The following is a 17943-nucleotide window of genomic DNA, read 5'->3' as shown; positions in this document are numbered from 1 at the left end:
TTAATGTGTTACAAAAAAGTACCAATTTAATTGACAAAAAAAAGTTTGGGTACCAATCTAGGACAAAAAAAACCTTAAGTACCAATTTGGGAGAAGTGAACAAATTTAAGTAACAATTTTATATTTAAGCCTACAAAAAGAGAAAGGCTAATATATATGGATGTACTTGAAATTGATAACTTGTACCTAATTGATATCTAAACCTTTTTTGGACTTAATTAACACTATTAAAATACATTAACGACCAGTAGCATGGTGACACATGGCAACCTCACATTTTGACACATGGTAATTTAAAAAAATTAATTTGTTTTTTTGTTTTTATTATTTGCTATGTGTCAAAATGTGATACTACCACATGTTAGCATGTTACTGGCTGTTAGTGCCACATCAATGCATTTTAATAGTGTTAGTCAAGTACCTAAAAAAAGTATCAAGTTGACTTACGATTTCTAATTTTAGGTATCGGTTAGGTCTAAAAAAAAAGTTATATACCAAATAGATATAAGTTAGGGGTGTTCAACTGGTTGGCTCGGTTAATACTTGAATCAAATTACCATTAATTGAATTAACCAAAATTTTGAAACCTTTAACCGAATCAAAATTATTTTGAAAACTATTAACTGACCGAATTAATTTTAGTTGATTCGGACAGTTAATTGAATTAACTAAAATTTATACATTTTTTTCTATAAAAGTTTAAATCATAAAAAATCCATGATAATTTTTTTTCTTTCTTTTTAATTCAAAGAAGTTTAAAAGAAAAAAAACAAATAACACAATAACAAATATTTATTTGAACCTATATCTAATACATTAGGCCTCTAATATATTATTAATATTTTCAATTAATTGATTAAATCAGTTAATTACTTAATTTTAAATAGAATTAACAATAATTAAAATTTTCAAAAACTTTTACCCAACTTCTCATTGAATTAAGTTTGGTGACAGACCGATTAACTGAAGCAATTTGATTCGGTTGGTTAATTCATTTAAAACCGAAAAATTTAATAAGTTGCCAAATTCATATACTTCTATATTATTTATAGGTTAAACTATGTTATAAGTTCCTGTACTATTCAAACATTAGGAATTCAGCAAATGTACTTTTATTTCATGAAATTTAATCATTCTACTTTTCATTTTTCAAAATTTAAATCCAACTATTAACACTATTAATTTTTTTATTAAATTTGTTGTTATGGCATTTTTGAAATAAAAAAATACTCTTGATAGTCATATAATTAAAAAAAAAACTTTGTAATTAACTTAAATTTAATAAAAAAATTAAAAGTATTAATAATTGAACTTGAACTTTAAAACCTAAAAAAAAAACTAGATTTGATGAAATAAAAATATATAGAGATTAAATTTCTAAATTTGAGAATTGTATATTTATTAACGCAAAGAGAAAAGAAACCAAATATCTTTTTGCAAAAATGGTAAATTACGTTATTTTTTCTTCCAAGTAAATTAAGGAAAGTACTTTGGCACCCTTTCACTTGAGCATGAAAAAGGTTTCCCATGGTGAAACTGGAAGCAGCCTTTCAAAATCATATTATCATATGCATAACCTACGGCTCTGTTGCATCGCGTATAAAATCTCTGTCCAAACGTAAACTCCTCCATTTTCATATTGCTTATCCGCAGTTATCTCTTGTCTTTTTAACTCTTTCCAAATTTCAAGGTTCGTTTTTTATCTCTGTCTCCATTTTTCTTTTTCTGGTTTTTTTTTTAAAAAAAAGAAAACTCCTAACTTTTCTCTGCCATTTGCGTCATTATGTGATGTGGGTTTGTTTCACTGATAACTGTTTTTTTCTTATTTGGGTGATTATGGGTGTGCTTTCATTTCGGCTTACGTTTTGCTCTTGTACAATTTGAGCTCTTATTGCTTTTCTTCTATCTTCTTATAAACCCATTTCAGGGATCTTTTACTTGTCTCTCGCTATTGTTTCCACCTTGTTGATCTATTTTCCTTTTTCTTTCTTGCTCTCTTCCTTTCATATTCTTTTACAGGTCAGGTGAGTTCTTTAGTCTGGCATACATCATTTTCTCTGTATAATTTATGTTCGGTTATTTTTATGTATTTTTATTGTTCATGATTCCTGTTGAATCTCATTCTGATTAAGAAAAGATATATTAACTTTTTGTATCACTTGTGAAGTGCTGGCTGATAGGCACCACCAGCATCCTTGTGTCTTGCAAAAGGTAGCCGGCCTTTCACTAGATATTGAATATCGCCATGGAGGATTCCAATTCCAAACGCCTACTCTGCATCCGAGGCGTTGCAATGCAACAGTACAGCAGCATCCCATGGCACAAGCATGCCTAGCAAACTATGATTTGTCATGGGTCTGTTCAAGTTCATCGCCTGTATGTGTCCAGGCTCCTTCAGAGAAAGGTGCATCCAGTTTTGTAATTGATTTTCTTATGGGCGGAGTTTCGGCTGCAGTGTCCAAAACTGCTGCTGCTCCTATTGAACGTGTGAAGCTCTTAATCCAAAACCAGGATGAGATGATTCGGGCCGGTCGGCTCTCAGAACCTTACAAGGGAATCGGTGAGTGTTTTAGAAAAACAATCAAAGAAGAGGGTATAATATCATTGTGGAGAGGAAACACGGCTAATGTGATCCGTTATTTCCCCACTCAGGTTAGCTTGCAACTAATTACTTCAGCCATGTTCTAATTTCAAGCTGTACCACCGCTAATGTAATCATTGTTTTTGTTTTCTTCAGGCCTTGAACTTTGCCTTCAAGGATTACTTTAAGAAGCTGTTCAACTTTAGGAAGGACCGTGATGGGTACTGGAAGTGGTTTGCAGGCAACTTGGCATCCGGTGGTGCAGCCGGTGCCTCTTCCCTTCTCTTTGTCTATTCCCTCGATTATGCCCGAACCCGTCTTGCTAACGATGCCAAAGCCGCAAAGAAAGGAGGAGAGAGGCAATTCAATGGCTTGGTTGATGTATATAAAAAGACTCTCAAGTCCGATGGTATTGCTGGCCTTCACCGTGGCTTTAATATTTCATGTGTTGGCATCATTGTATACCGTGGTCTTTACTTTGGAATGTACGATTCATTGAAGCCGGTGCTCCTCGTTGGAACATTGCAGGTTAGTATTCCAACTATGTAGTGATAATATTAAGATCACTGCTCAAGTGCCTTCTGAATGCTGACAAGAGGATCAAGGTAAGGATTATTCTCACGTGCATTTTGGTGTTTTGTGGTTTCGGTTTTGGATAATATATCAGGATAGCTTCTTTGCTAGCTTTGCTCTGGGTTGGGTTATAACCAACGGTGCGGGTCTTGCGTCGTACCCCATCGACACTGTCCGTAGAAGGATGATGATGACATCGGGTGAAGCCGTGAAATACAAGAGCTCCATTCATGCATTTTCTGAGATCCTTAAAAATGAGGGTTCCAAGTCTCTCTTTAAAGGTGCAGGTGCTAACATCCTCCGTGCAATCGCCGGTGCTGGTGTGCTTGCGGGCTACGATAAGCTCCAGCTGATCGTATTCGGAAAGAAGTACGGTTCTGGCGGTGCATAATCGTGTTAACCATTTAAAAAAAAAACATATATACAGATAGCGATGAAAGTCATTTTATTTCGGTTCTAGAATTAGCCGAAGCACAGCCATTTGTCTTTGAAATAACTTAGCTGAGGGGTTTCTGTCCTAGGGCATTTGATTCTCAATGACAAAAATTTTTACCCCATTAATCTTTCTTTTAGAAGATTAACCTAATATTATTATGTCTACTCGACGTTGCTATTGTAATAAGGGTTTATACTAGTGCCACTGGAAATTGTTAAAGACACAGCAGATCTTATATTTTTCGAAACTTCATTTTCTCATATTTCCGATTCTTTCTTAATACCATCGAAAGTTTCTTGTAATTATTTGCAGATAGAATGAGTTTAATCCTATTATCTCAACTTAAAAACATTGGATATGATCTGTTTAATGAAACAAACCATGCTTCTCCATTAAAGCAATGCACGGAAATGAAATCTTCGACTCTAAGCAGCAGCAATCACTCTTTAAAACTATGATGATACCAATATGGGAGAGGATGTAGGACGGGATTCAAGAGTTAAGAATTGTAGCAAGTATACTATGCCAAAAACACAGACCACTCTTCTTTTTGGTCATTAAAACAGGCGCTGCCTTTTAGCTACAAACCTGTAAAAGCTCGATTTTAGCTAAATCGGAATAGTAATTTCAGAACTATAAATCCGAGATCAAAATATTATTTTAATATTATTTTTAGCGTTTATAGCATGTGAATCTGTATGTGTGAAAATTTCGTGAAATAATTTTAGAGTTTGAGCGCTTAATTTGACGAAATGACTTAATCGCGTAAAATACAAAAGTAGCATGCTATAAGTTAAAAGTGCTTAATTGCTATGGTTCATTAAATGAAAGGTCCTTATAATGTAATTAAACCATTGATAGTGGAATTTGACATAAATGAGCATTAAATGGATGATATTAAATGTTGTATATTAAGGTTAAAATGGTAATTAGGTTATTAAGTTAATATTAAATAGAACAAAGTGAAAATAAGCTTCATTATCATCATCCATAACCGAAAATCACCAAAAGAAATAGGTTTTTGAGCTCTCATGTATTCGGCACCTTTGAAGCTTGATTAAGGTATGTTTTGAGCTCGGTTTTTGATAATTTCTACGTTTTTGTGATTGTTGTATCAAGTACTAACTAGCCCAGGGACTAATTTGAAAAATTGCTTAATGTTTTGAAAGTTTCCATTGATAAATTCATGTGTTTTTGAATGTTTGATGATGAATTATGAAAGCTTAGTGATAAATATCTATGTTTTGTAAAGTGATTTTAAGTAAAAATGTATATTAAGGATTAAATTAAGAAATTTGTAAATTGAGGGGTTGAAATGTTAAATAAATGAAAATATCGGCTGCTAGGGACCTATATGAAATTTGGATAGGCTTGGGTTTAATGAAATTTCAAGAATTTTGTGTATTTTTGAAATAGGGATGAAATTGTAAAAATGTGGAACTTTAGGGGCTAAAGTGTAAAAATGCTCAAATAGGTATTGTTTGGATGGAATTGAATAAATTGAATGAGTAGGTGATTAAATGAGTTAATTTTGAATACATATAGATCAAGAAAGAAAGAATTCAAAATTAGATCGAAGGAAAGACAAGATTATTGAGTAATCGATCCGATTCGTCATTTCAGAATACGAGGTAAGTTCGTATATGATAATTTCATTATAAATGTATATTATATGCTTTGGTATTGCAAAAAATGTGATTATGAGATTACGGATAATGTTTGAATTGTGAATACGATTATACGGATGTGTTCGATGATGAAATCAACAAGTGAAACTTCCCGGTTGAACCTTAGGAAAAGTTTAAAATTCTAGTGACATGTCATTAGGTTAAAGTATTGGATTCGGGCCATGACATCGTCACTTCGGGTGCGAGTAATACCTTGATTTGGCTACGGGTCATGGTATAAGTACTTATTGATTAAGATCTTGAGTATCCGAATTCTATTCCAAATGGTTCAATGGGTAAAAGAAGTGACGTGGTTGAGAAAGAGGTTAGTACGAGGTGATACAGGTATGTACGAAACCTACTCGAGTATTAGATTGAGAAAGTTCAATGAGATGGTATTTGATCATGTTTTGAGACATGAGAAAGATTTGTGGTTAATGTGATTTTAATTTTTAATGTGAAAATAGTTAAATTACATTTATTTGATGAATTGAGTTATTTACTTGCGAACTTACTGAGCTTTTAAAAGCTTACTTTGTGTATACTTTCCCTGTTTCGTAGATAATCAAAACTAGCTCGAACTCAGGGATTTTCGGGAAACGTTATCACACTATCAATCACTTAGTTGGTACTTTTGAAGGCTTGTAATTATGGTATATGGCATGTATAGGCTAGTGTGATTATGGTATATTTTGTGTTATGGAATTATAGCCATGTGATTTGGCTTGTATATGGTAAAGTTGTGGGATGTGAATTTTGCTTATATAATGTGTTTATATATGCTATATGATGTGTATGGTATGCCTTGTGAATTTGGTCAAATTGTTGTAGCTGTTTTGATGGTTGGATAAATGGTGAAATGTTCATGGTATTGAATGGATTGTGAATTGGCATAGTATGGTATGAGATTAAGGTATTGAATTGGTGTTATTTTGATATTTTAGTTAGTTATTTTGAAGGATGAATAAATGTATATTGAAGTTAGATGGAATGATGAATTTGGCATATGAAATCAATATGATTGGAGTAGTGAATGTGTATTGAATTGGCTAGTGATATTATGGTATGAAATATGCATGGTTGATGATGTTTTGGATGCCTAAAAATGTATTGAAATGGTATAAAATATCTTGTTGTTGGAAGGCATGAGGAGGGTGAGAAAAGTGGCTTAAACCAAGCCTACTTTCACTCCACACGACTAAGCACACGGGCGTGTGGCTCAACCGTGTATGATACATGGCCTCAGTATACGGCCGTGTGTCCCCTGGGGTACCCTTTAGAACTAAGGCAGTATACCCTACAGGTTTGGCACAGCCTAGACATACGGGCGTGTCTACTGACTGTGTGTGGCACACGGGCTGGCACACGGGCGTGTGGCCAACCGTGTGACCCAAGTCAGTAACCCCTCCAGTTTTCACACGGCCTGACACACGAGCATGTTCTGAGTCGTGTGGTGCAAGTCAGTATGTATTCCATGTTTTCACACTACCTAGATACATGGGGGTGTCTGAGGCCGTGTGAGGCATACGACTTGTTCACACGGGCGTGTGACATCTGTAACTTAGAAAAATTTTAAGTTTTCAGAAATTTCCTTATGGGATCGGTTTAGTCTCGAACCTTCTCTAAAGCACGTTTAAGGTCTCGTAGACTTATTTAAGGGACATTGTGTATGTGAATGAATGTTATTCGATAATTAATGTTTATTGAGTTGTGAAATGTTAGATAAATGTTGTGTTTGATCGGTAATACCTATTAATCCTAATCCAGCGACGGACATGGGTTAAGGGTATTACACTTTATTGGTATCAGAGTCAGGTTTAGTCGATTCTATGACTAACGTAGCTTATAAGAGTCTATCTATTCTTGACAGTTTAAATTGTGTTTTCGTATAGTAACAGATCCTGAAAGAGCTATAGTTGATAATGTAGAGAGTAATGCGCCTGCTCCTGCTCAAGGGGTAGCACCGGTTGATTCTAGGCCGATTTCAAGTAGTCAAGGAGGAGAGGCTAAGCAAGCCTTCTTTCAGATGATGAGTGACTGGTTTACGGAGTTCGTTCGAACAAATTCGGATGCTTAACAACCTCTACCCCCACTTGTTCTTCAACAAATCCATATTGTTCCTCAAGTTATAGATCAGATGCAGTTGAATAAGCCGCCAGTAAATAAGATTCGTAAACATGGGGCTGAGGAGTTCAAGGCTACCGTTGATGATGATGCTGAGAGAGTTGAGTTTTGGCTCGAGAATACAATTCGAGTATTCGACGAATTATCTTGCACTCCTGATGAATGTATCAAATGTGTGGTATTTTTGCTGAGAGATAATGCGTACCATAGGTGGAAAACATTAATATCTGTGGTTCTTAGAGAACGGGTTACCTGGGAGTTCTTTCAATCTGAGTTCCGAAAGAAGTACATAAGTCAGCGATTTCTTGATCAGAAGCATAAAGAGTTTCTAGAATTGAAATAAGGTCGAATGACTGTGATCGAGTACGAAAGAGAATTTATAAAATTGACCAAATATGTTCGGGAATATGTTTCTACCGAAGAGATTATGTGCAAGCGGTTCGTTGATGGGTTGAATGAAGATATAAAACTTCTAGTTGGAATTCTGGAAATCAAAGAATTCGTTTTTTTAGTTGAAAGGGCTTGTAAAGCCAAAGATCTCAGCAAAAAAAGAAGAAGAGGAAAGCAAATTTAGAGGCTAGAGACATCAGAAAAAGATTGATGGGTAAGCCGTATCATTCTTCATCAAAGAAATCTAGAGATTTGTATACTCGCCCAAATGCTTCGATTGGATATCTGAACAAGGATCGTGCTAAACAATACTCCAATTCTAAAGCTCAAGCTACATTAGTTTCGAGTGTTGGCAGTGTAAGAGATAACAAACCCGAATGTCAGCAATGTGGGAGACTACATTTTGGAGAATGCTAGAACAAAAGAAATAATGCCTATTACAAATGTGGATCGTTGGATCATTTTATGCGATATTGCCCAGAGTTGATGGAAAAAGATGATTTTCAAAATATGAGGCCGAGTAACACTGCAAACAGGGGTAGACCACCTAGAAACACAGGAAATGTGAGTAGTAGTCAGAGAGCGACTAAAGATTCTACTGTGAGGTCAGAGGCTAGAGCACCTGCACGAGCCTACGCTATTCGCGCTTGAGAAGAAGCGTTATCTCCAGATATGATTACTGGTGCTTTCACTCTCTATGATACTAATGTGATTGCATTAATAGATTCAGGATCAACTCATTCATATATATGCATGAAATTAGTATCCAGTAAGACTTTGTCTGTAGAGTCTATTGAATTTGTGATTAGAGTATCGAACCCCTTAGGCAAGTGTGCTAGCTTTAGTTGATAAAGTGTGCAAAAACTGTCCATTGATGATTCGGGATTTCTATTTTTCAGCTGATCTGATGTTGTTTTCATTTGCTAAATTTGATATAATTCTGGGTATGGATTGGCTAATGTTACATGATGCTATAGTAAACTGTAAATGAAAGACGATTGATCTGAGATGTCAGAATAATGAAATTATCTGGATTGAGTCAGATGATTTGAATGGTTTACCAGTAGTGATTTCATCGATGTTAGCTCAGAAATATGTGAGAAAGGGTCGCGAAGCTTATTTTACTCATGTTTTTGATGCTAAAGTGATTGAAAAGAAGATCGAAATAGTGCCAGTTGTATGTGAGTATCCGGATGTATTTCTTAAAGAATTGTCAGGATTACCACCTATTCGAGAGGTTGAATTTGGTATTGAATTAGTGCCGGGAACGACTCTTATATCGATAGCTTCATACAGAATGACTCCTACAAAGTTAAAAGAATTGAAATCTCAGTTGCAAGAGTTGATAGATAGAGGATTTGCACGACTGAGTTTCTCACCCTGGGGTGCTCCTGTATTGTTTTTGAAAAAGAAAGATGGCACAATGAGAATCTGTATCGATTATCGACAGCTCAATAAAATGACCATCAAGAATAAATATCCTTTTATCGTATATTGATGATTTGTTTGATCAATTGAAAGGCACAACGGTGTTTTCAAAAATAGATCGGAGATCGAGTTATAATCAGTTGCGAGTAAAAGACTCCGATGTGCCAAAAATTGCTTTCCGAACGAGGTATGGACATTATGAATTTTTGGTTATGCCTTTCGGACTAACGAATGCTCCTGCAGTCTTTATGGATTTAATGAACCGAATTTTTAGACCGTAATTAGATCGATTTGTTGTCGTATTTATTGATGACATATTGATATATTCACGAGATGAAACTGAGCATGCTGAGCATTTGAGAATTGTATTGCAGACTCTGGGTGATAAGCAGTTATATGCAAAGTTTAGTAAATGTGAATTCTGGTTGTACGAGGTTGGTTTTTTGGGGCATATTGTGTCAGTATCGGGTATTCGAGTTGATCCGAGCAAGATTTCTGCAATAATGGATTGGAAGCCTCCAAGAAATGTATCTGAAGTTCGTAGTTCCCTAGGACTTGCCGGCTATTATAGACGATTTGTGAAAGGCTTTTCGATGATTGTGACTCCATTGACGAGATTGCTTTAGAAAGATGTAAAGTTTGAATGGTCCGAGAAATGTCAGAAAAGTTTTGATCAGCTGAAAGCTCTTTTGACTGAAGCTCTAATGTTAGTACAGCCAGAATCGGGTAAAGAATTTGTGATTTATAGTGATGCATCGTTGAATGGTCTGGGGTGCGTTTTGATGCAGGAAGACAAAGTCATAGCTTATGCCTCGAAATAGTTGAAGCTACATGAAAAGAATTACCCAATGCATGATTTAGAGTTAGCAGCCATTGTGTTTGCGTTGATGATTTGGTGCCATTATCTGTTCGGTGAGAAATGTCATGTTTATTCAGATCACAAGAGTTTAAAATATCTGATGACTCAGAAAGATTTAAATTTACGATAGCGGAGATGGCTAAAATTACTAAAAGATTATGAGTTAGTGATCGATTATCATCCGGGAAAGGCTAATGTAGTTGCTGATACTTTGAGCCTAAAATCCTTATTCGCTCGACACGTAATGAATACTCAAATAGCTATGTGTAATGATGGTTCGATTGTGGCCGAGATGAAAGCGAGATCATTATTTTTACAACAGATTTGCGAAGCTCAGAAAGTTGATAATGAAATTTTAGCAAAACGAGCTCAATGTGATTCGAACCCTGATTCAGAATTTCAAGTTGATTCTGATGAATGTTTAAGATTCAGAGGCCGAATATGTGTTCTGAGAAATTCAGAGTTAATTCAGATGATTTTAAACAAAGCACATAGTAGTCGTTTATCTGTTTATCTTGGAAGCACGAAAATGTATAATAACTTGAAACAACTCTATTGGTGGCCTGGTATGAAACATGACATCTCAGAGTTTGTTTCTAAATGTTTGATTTGTCAGCAAGTTAAAGCTAATCATCAGGTATCGTCTAGTTTATTGCAGCCGATTATGATTCCTAAGTGAAAATGAGATAAAGCGACTATGGATTTTGTGTCGGGATTGACCATATCTCCGAGAAAGAAAGATGTAATCTGAATTATAGTTGACATATTGACAAAATCGGCTCATTTCATTCCGGTACGAATGGACTATTGACTTGAAAAGTTAGCGAGTTGTATATCTCGGAGGTTATGAGATTACACAGAGTATCTGTTTCTATTGTTTCAGATAGAGATCCAAAGTGTACATCGAGGTTTTGGAAGAAACTATAAGATGCATTGGGTTCAAAACTATATTTTTTTACCGCATTTCACCTGTAGACGGATGGTCAATCCGAGCGAGTTATACAGATACTCAAGGATATGTTGAGATGTTGCATTCTTGAGTTCGAAGGTACGTGGGAAAAGTATTTTTCATTGATTAAATTCGCGCAAAACAATAGTTTTCAATCAAGTATTAAAATGGCACCGTACAAAGCTTTATACGGTCGAAAGTGTCAAACACCGTTGTACTGGACGGAGCTCAGCTAGAGTAAGATTCACCGGGTTGATCTGATTAGAGAGACGAAAGAAAAAGTGAAAGTAATTCGTAATAGTCTGAAAGCAACGTCAAATCGTCAGAAATTGTACGCAGAATTGAAAAGAAAAGATATTGAGTTTCAGATCGGGGATAAAGTGTTTTTGAAAGTTACACTATGGAATAAAATACTCAGCTTTGGCAGAAAAGGAAAGTTGAGTCTGATATTCATCGGACCTTATGAAATTATTAAGCGAGTTGGCCAAGTGGCATATCGGTTAGCATTACCATCTGAGTTAGAAAAGATTCATAATGTATTTCACATATCAATGCTTCGACGATACAGATCCAATCCCTCGCATGTTATTTCCCCGACTGAAATTGAGGTTCAGTCAGATTTATCGTACAGTGAAAAACTGGTCCGAATTTTAGCTTCTGATATCAAAGAGCTGAGAAATAAAAGAATAGCATCAGTGAAAGTCCTGTGGCATCGACATGGGGTAAAAGAAGCTACATGGGAAACCGAGGATGCTATAAGAAAGCAATATCCAAACCTATTCACAGGTAAGATTTTTAGGGACGAAAATCCCTAAGGGGGGAGAGTTGTAACAGCCCAGTTTTAGCTAAATCAGAAACGGTTTCAGAACCAAAAACATGAGATCAGAAAATTATTTTAATATTATTTTTTGTGTTTATAGCATGTGAATATGTATGTGTAAAAATTTCGTGCAATAATTTTAGAGTTTGAGTGCTTAATTTGACAAGTGCTTAATTTGACAAAAGGACTTAATCGCGTAAAATGTAAAAGTAGCATGCTATAAGTTAAAAGTGCTTAATTACTATGGTTCATTAATTGAAAGGTCCTTATGATGTAATTAAACCATTGATAGTGGAATTTGACATAAATGGGCATTAAATGGATGATATTAAATGTTTTATATTAAGGTTAAAATGGTAATTAAGTTATTAAGTTAATATTAAATAAAACAAAGTAAAAATAAGCTTCATTATCATCATCCATAACCGAAAATGTAACACCCCAAACCCGGCCTGGACGTTACGACCAAGTCTGACGTGTCACATTGACTTATGGTTGATTGTGTTCTTTGTTTGTGGTAATCAGGGTGATTTTGTAAAACAATGGTTAATTGTTGACTGAAAAAAAACACTGATTAATTAAGTCTTTAGGTTATCCATTTGTTACGCTCGTTGTGTTTTGAAATCGTTTATTAATTTTTGAACAAAAACCCACATTGTCTAAATCTAACAGTTTAAATCGAGTATAAATAAAACAATTAACAAAACCATAAAACTTACGAGCAGCCTTATTACAACTTAAAACCCAAAATAATTAAAGTAAGTAAATGCTGATCAAAACACATGAAGAAAACCGAATTTGCAGAACATGTGGCCACTCCGAATCCCTCACAGCTCCAAGTCCACTATGGTTGGGGATTTCCTGCATGGATGAAATTAAGGGGTGAGTTTGGAAAACTCAGTGTGTAAAACAACCCAACCATAGTCCAAATCAGATCAAACCACAGAAACAGATTAAGTTGGGCCTTATCCCTATACAGAATTCAGAATGAAGCCTATAGGCCCATAACAGATACAAAATAGATATATCATGTATGCAGAAAAACCCAACCCATATCCATCCGTATACGCCCCCGTACCAACCTTACAATATGTGGGGAGACAACTCGACCCACCCATCCGCTACACACCACAGAATTTGCAGCATGGCTAACAGAACAGATATTGTGACAGAGTCACCAGATACAGATATTATGAGAGAGTCACCATATGCAGATATTGTAGCAGAGGCACCAAAATAGATATTTGTGGCATAGCCACCAGAACGCTTTCTCCATCAATATATCCCAAATCCCATGCAACAGATATACATGTCATGGCATATAGCATACAAAAACAGAATATCATGCGTTTCAAACAGAATTAACCCAAGGGGTATAATGGTCATTTTGCACCTAGGGGTATAATGGTAATTTTCATACTTAAGGGTAAAATAGTAATTTCTCACCCTAAGGGTATTTCAGTAATTCATTCGTATTCTAAGGTTTCATGCTTACCACAGTTAACATCACTTTTCTAGAAAATTCTTACCGTATGCTTTTACCAAAATGGGCCCGTTAGCCCACTGACCCAAGTTCGGCCCATCGAGGCCCAAAATTACCAACGTACACGAAAATGCGCACTCAGCCATCTTACCTTTTGCGATCATCAGATTTATCGATTTAACCGACCTACGAGCACTCGCATGCTTGTAAGCCCTCGATATACCAAAATACCGATATTTTGGCTTTTCGGCTTTTACCGATCTAGTCTACTAGAGAGTGTTTGTTTACACACCTATTCTATAACGATACGTTGGCGTGATCCACACACGAGTTGCCTACACTCGATTTACTAATACGTCAAACTACATATCAAAAACAAAATACGTACTAATCTCCTTACCATATTCGGCCAACATTGCCTTAGTCCCTAAAGTTCTTACCTTTCTGCCGAAGTATGGACTAGATCTAGATGTCCAACTGTGTTAGCCTTCAAAGCCCTTTTCTGTACGTCCCCTTGTCCACACTAGTGCACACAAAACCAAAAGAAAGAGGCCAATATGCCCTTAGTCCAAACATTAGCCACCTTTAAGGGGTTTTGGCTTTTCCTTAAAGCATAAGTAACTAACGAAAGTTGTTCAAATACTTACCAAAAACGTTATGATACTACTTCCAATCTACTGTAGATCCAACCTCCGTACGAGAAGAGAAAATTATAATCAAAGATTCGGCTTCTGAAGTACCTCAGTGTAGAAAAGTTTCGGTTTGAAAGAAAGGATGAGAGGTTCGGCTTCAATGGAGATTCGGCTTTAACGAAAAGATGAGTAAAAGTAAAAAAGATGGCACAAGGGGAAAACAAAAGTTTTGGTTTCGGCTTTTGTGAGTGATCGGCTAAGGTGATTGAATGGGAGTGGTTTTTTCTTTATGATTGGTGAAGCAAAGAAGATGGGAAGATGACGATAAAAGAAAGGAGATGAATGGGTTAATGGCCTCGGCTTGAAGAGCTAAGAGAGCAAGAGAATGAAAGAAGAGGAAATGAGCAAAAAAATAAAATAAAATTTGAAATAAAACAAAATAAGAACCGATTGAAAGGGAAGCAAGATCGGCCAAATTAAAATACCCCAACTAACCCAAAAAGAAAAAAAAGAATCATAAAGGCCAAAAATAAACGGCACTTATTTGCTATGGGCGAATGAGTGCATTTCGACATAAAAATTCTTCCTAAATTCCAATTCCATGAATTGCTCCATGATTCTTGGCCAAATTCAATGTTTGAATTTCATTCAAACTTCTAACCGATCAGCAGTCTTATCCACCGCTTCATCATGCTGCTAAAAAGAGTTTCGGTCCAACTCTACTTCTCTCCCTCACGTATGCAGCAAAAAGAGAGTCCTTTGCGCGTACAGCAGCTCGAAGAGAGTCCTTCACGTGCATAGCAACTCGAACCTGGGTCATCCAGACACACCCCCACACTGCTGGCCACTGGGACGCAACCTTGTTTTCGTTATAATACTGCCACAATAATTTATAACCCTTACCTGCTTCAGTTCTGGCCCGCGCAAGGACTCAAACCTGCGCCCTCTCCGCGTGCCCAGTACGCTGATGCCACTGCGTGACAGGCACTCCTTGTGCTGGATTATCCTCGCAACTCCTCTTAACCCCTATTTTAACCGCAATCTGAATACTAAAAAAACAACCATTTGCGCGCGCTGTGCCTTGAACCCAGGCACCTCACACGCCCTCCTAGCATGCTTAGCCACTGGGCCAGGTGCTTGTTTGTGCTAAAACTCAGCCCAAATTATTAATAAGGCGTACTGCCCAGATTCCCTAAGGTAGCATAAATTTTTTTTTTTTTGCAAAAGTCTTGAATCAAACCCAAACCTTTTCCCACACTATAAATCCATCGTAATTCACTTAGATCCTACACTAAATAATTAGTAACAATATTGATAATAATTTCTCGTAAAAAGTTAAAACATCAATAATTCTATCTCAGGCCATCTTCTACCCAAACTCGGATTCCAAACACAATATTTCTAGGCCCAATTTTTGGGGCATTACAACTCTACCGCCTTAAAAAATTTGGTCCTGGAAATTTTCCATCCAGCTATCAGTTTTCTAATACCGACTACTGCACTATGCTACCGCTGCGCACTCTGATTAAAAATAATTCTTAGTACGACCCAGAACATCTAATTACCAAAGTAAAGAAACATTTATCAAGCACGCATACAACTCGTAACACACACTTAAATAGAATAAGCTTGGCAATCCTGAGCTCGATGCTCCTTGGACCCACATCTAAAGCATGCTCCTGTCTTCCTATGGCATTCACCCAGATGACGCCCGTTGCAGTTCTTGTAGGTTGGAAAGTTTGGTCGTGTCTTAACATGTTTTACAGAACGAGGCTCGATCTTCTGAAAACTAGAATCCTTCCTCTTCTTACACTCTAAGCACCCTACTTGAAGCATTTCCCTAATTTCCTTAACCTTGGTCTCCAACACCTCTTCTACCACTTTCCTTACTATCTCGGCCAATGCCTCGGTACCAAGCTCTGAGTTACTGCTACCCGAAGTTGGCAGACTTTGCTTACCCTCAGAATCCATATCAATACTCTACATTACTGGCATTCGTATCAAATAACTACCAAGGCCTCTATTCAATAGTTTTAGTACTTATTCATATGTTTTATGCTGAGATAGTATTTTAAAGTTTCTATTTTCACAGAATCATAGCCTAGCTACAGTCTCAGTATTTTAGGGTTTTTAGTATTGCCTTAGCTATAATGTCATGATATGATCTCAGTTTTATCTACAGTAATATCTTAATACAATGTAATATGAGTAACAGAAATACTTACAGACTTGGTGCTGGGGATTCAGTGTGGCACTTCTTCGATTATCAAATTTCAGAAACCCAGAAAAACTTAAACCATTTTAAGGTTAAACCTTAAAACATGTATACCTTGTAAAATATCTTTGAAAAGAACTTTCCAAAATCGTTTCCAAAATACCCTTCTTGGGCTTAAGTTTAGCAAAATTTTTCGAAAACCTTTTCGAACCAGATCCACAGCCTAGTTGTTGCAACCAGGCTCTGATACCACTAAATATAACACCCCAAACCTAGCCCAGATGTTACGGCCAAGCCTGACGTGTCACATTGACTTACGGTTGATTGTGTTCTTTGTTTGTGGTAATCAGGGTGATTTTGTAAAACAATGGTTAATTGTTGACTGAAAAAAAATCGATTAATTAAGTATTTAAGTTATCCATTTGTTACGCTCGTTGTGTTTTGAAATCGTTTATTAATTTTTGAACAAAAACCTACACTGCCTAAATCTAACAGTTTAAATTGAGTATAAATAAAATAATTAATAAAACCATAAAACTTACGAGCGGCCTTATTACAACTTAAAACCCAAAACAATTAAAGTAAGTAAATGCTGATCAAAACACATGAAGAAAACCGAATTTACAGAACATGTGGCCACTCCGAATCCCTCACAGCTCCAAGTCCACTATGGTTGGGGATTTCCTGCATGGATGAAATTAAAGGGTGAGTTTGGAAAACTCAGTGTGTAAAACAACCCAACTATAGTCCAAATCAGATCAAACCATAGAAACAGATTAAGTTTGGCCTTAGCCCTATAAGAATTCAGAATGAAGCCCATAGGCCCATAACAGATACATAACAGATATATCATTATGCAGAAAAACCCAACCCATATCCATCCGTATACACCCCCGTACCAACCTTACACCATGTGGGGAGACAACTCGACCCACCCATCCACTACACACCACAGAATTTGCAGCATGGATGCCAGAACAGATATTGTGACAAAGTCACCAGATGCAGATATTTGTGGCAGAGCCACCAGAACAGATATTTGTGGCATAGCCACCAGAACAGATATTTGTGACATAGCAACCAGAACGCTTCTTCCATCAATATATCCCAAATCCCATGCAATAGATATACATGTCATGGCATATAGCATACAAAAACAGAATATCATGCATTTCAAACAGAATTAACCCAAGGGGTATAATGGTCATTTTGCACCTAGGGGTATAATGGTAATTTTCATACTTAGGGGTAAAATAGAAATTTCTCACCATAAGGGTATTTCAGTAATTCATTCGTATTCTAAGGTTTCATGCTTACCACAGTTAACATAGCTTTTCTAGAAAATTCTTACCGTATGCTTCTACCAAAATGGGCCCGTTAGCCCACTGACCCAAGTTTGGCCCATCGAGGCCCAAAATTACCAACGTGCACGAAAATGCGCACTCAGCCATCTTACCTTTTGCGATCATTAGATTTATTGATTTAACTGACCTACGAGCACTCGCATGCTCATAAGCCCTCGATATACCAAAATACTGGTATTTTGGCTTTTCGGCTTTTACTGATCTAGTCTACTAGAGAGTGTTTGTTTACACACCTATTCTATAACGATACGTTGGCGAGATCCATACACGAGTTGCCTACAATCGAGTTACTAATACGTCAGACTACATATCAAAACAAAATACGTACTAATCTCCTTACCATATTCAGCCAACATTGCCTTAGTCCCTAAAGTTCTTACCTTTCTGCCGAAGTATGGACTAGATCTAGATGTCCAACCGTG

At 36.4% G+C, this 17943-nt stretch overlaps 1 protein-coding gene across 3 annotated transcripts; it reads left to right on the top strand.

Moving 5' to 3' along the window:
- The first annotated feature begins 1457 nt into the window (after window positions 1-1457).
- On the top strand, window positions 1458-3837 carry LOC107955866 (ADP,ATP carrier protein 1, mitochondrial-like). Of its 3 annotated transcripts, none has more exons than XM_041117858.1 (4): window positions 1458-1690; window positions 2168-2652; window positions 2738-3109; window positions 3249-3837. In XM_041117858.1, the coding sequence occupies exons 1-4, from the start codon at window positions 1528-1530 to the stop codon at window positions 3543-3545; spliced, it is 1317 nt and encodes a 438-aa protein (XP_040973792.1). In that variant the 5' UTR covers window positions 1458-1527; the 3' UTR covers window positions 3546-3837. The 3 variants fall into 3 exon arrangements, with proteins under 3 accessions (XP_040973792.1, XP_040973794.1, XP_040973793.1); XM_041117860.1 differs by lacking the exon at window positions 1458-1690 and adding an exon at window positions 1867-2019; XM_041117859.1 differs by lacking the exon at window positions 1458-1690 and adding an exon at window positions 1882-2024.
- The last annotated feature ends 14106 nt before the right edge of the window (window positions 3838-17943 follow it).

The sequence above is a fragment of the Gossypium hirsutum genome, chromosome A07, assembly GCF_007990345.1.
Source record: "Gossypium hirsutum isolate 1008001.06 chromosome A07, Gossypium_hirsutum_v2.1, whole genome shotgun sequence".
In the NCBI taxonomy this organism is placed as follows: domain Eukaryota; kingdom Viridiplantae; phylum Streptophyta; class Magnoliopsida; order Malvales; family Malvaceae; genus Gossypium; species Gossypium hirsutum.
This window is presented reverse-complemented; position numbering and strand designations above follow the sequence as displayed.

Excerpts from the sequence above, each read along its gene's own strand:
- LOC107955866 (XM_041117858.1), top strand. The coding sequence starts at position 1,528 with ATGGTGAAACTGGAAGCAGCCTTTCAAAATCATATTATCATATGCATA. Across the intron at positions 1,691-2,167 it reads AACTCTTTCCAAATTTCAAG|TGCTGGCTGATAGGCACCAC; the intron begins GTTCGTTTTTTA and ends TCACTTGTGAAG. Across the intron at positions 3,110-3,248 it reads TCCTCGTTGGAACATTGCAG|GATAGCTTCTTTGCTAGCTT; the intron begins GTTAGTATTCCA and ends ATAATATATCAG.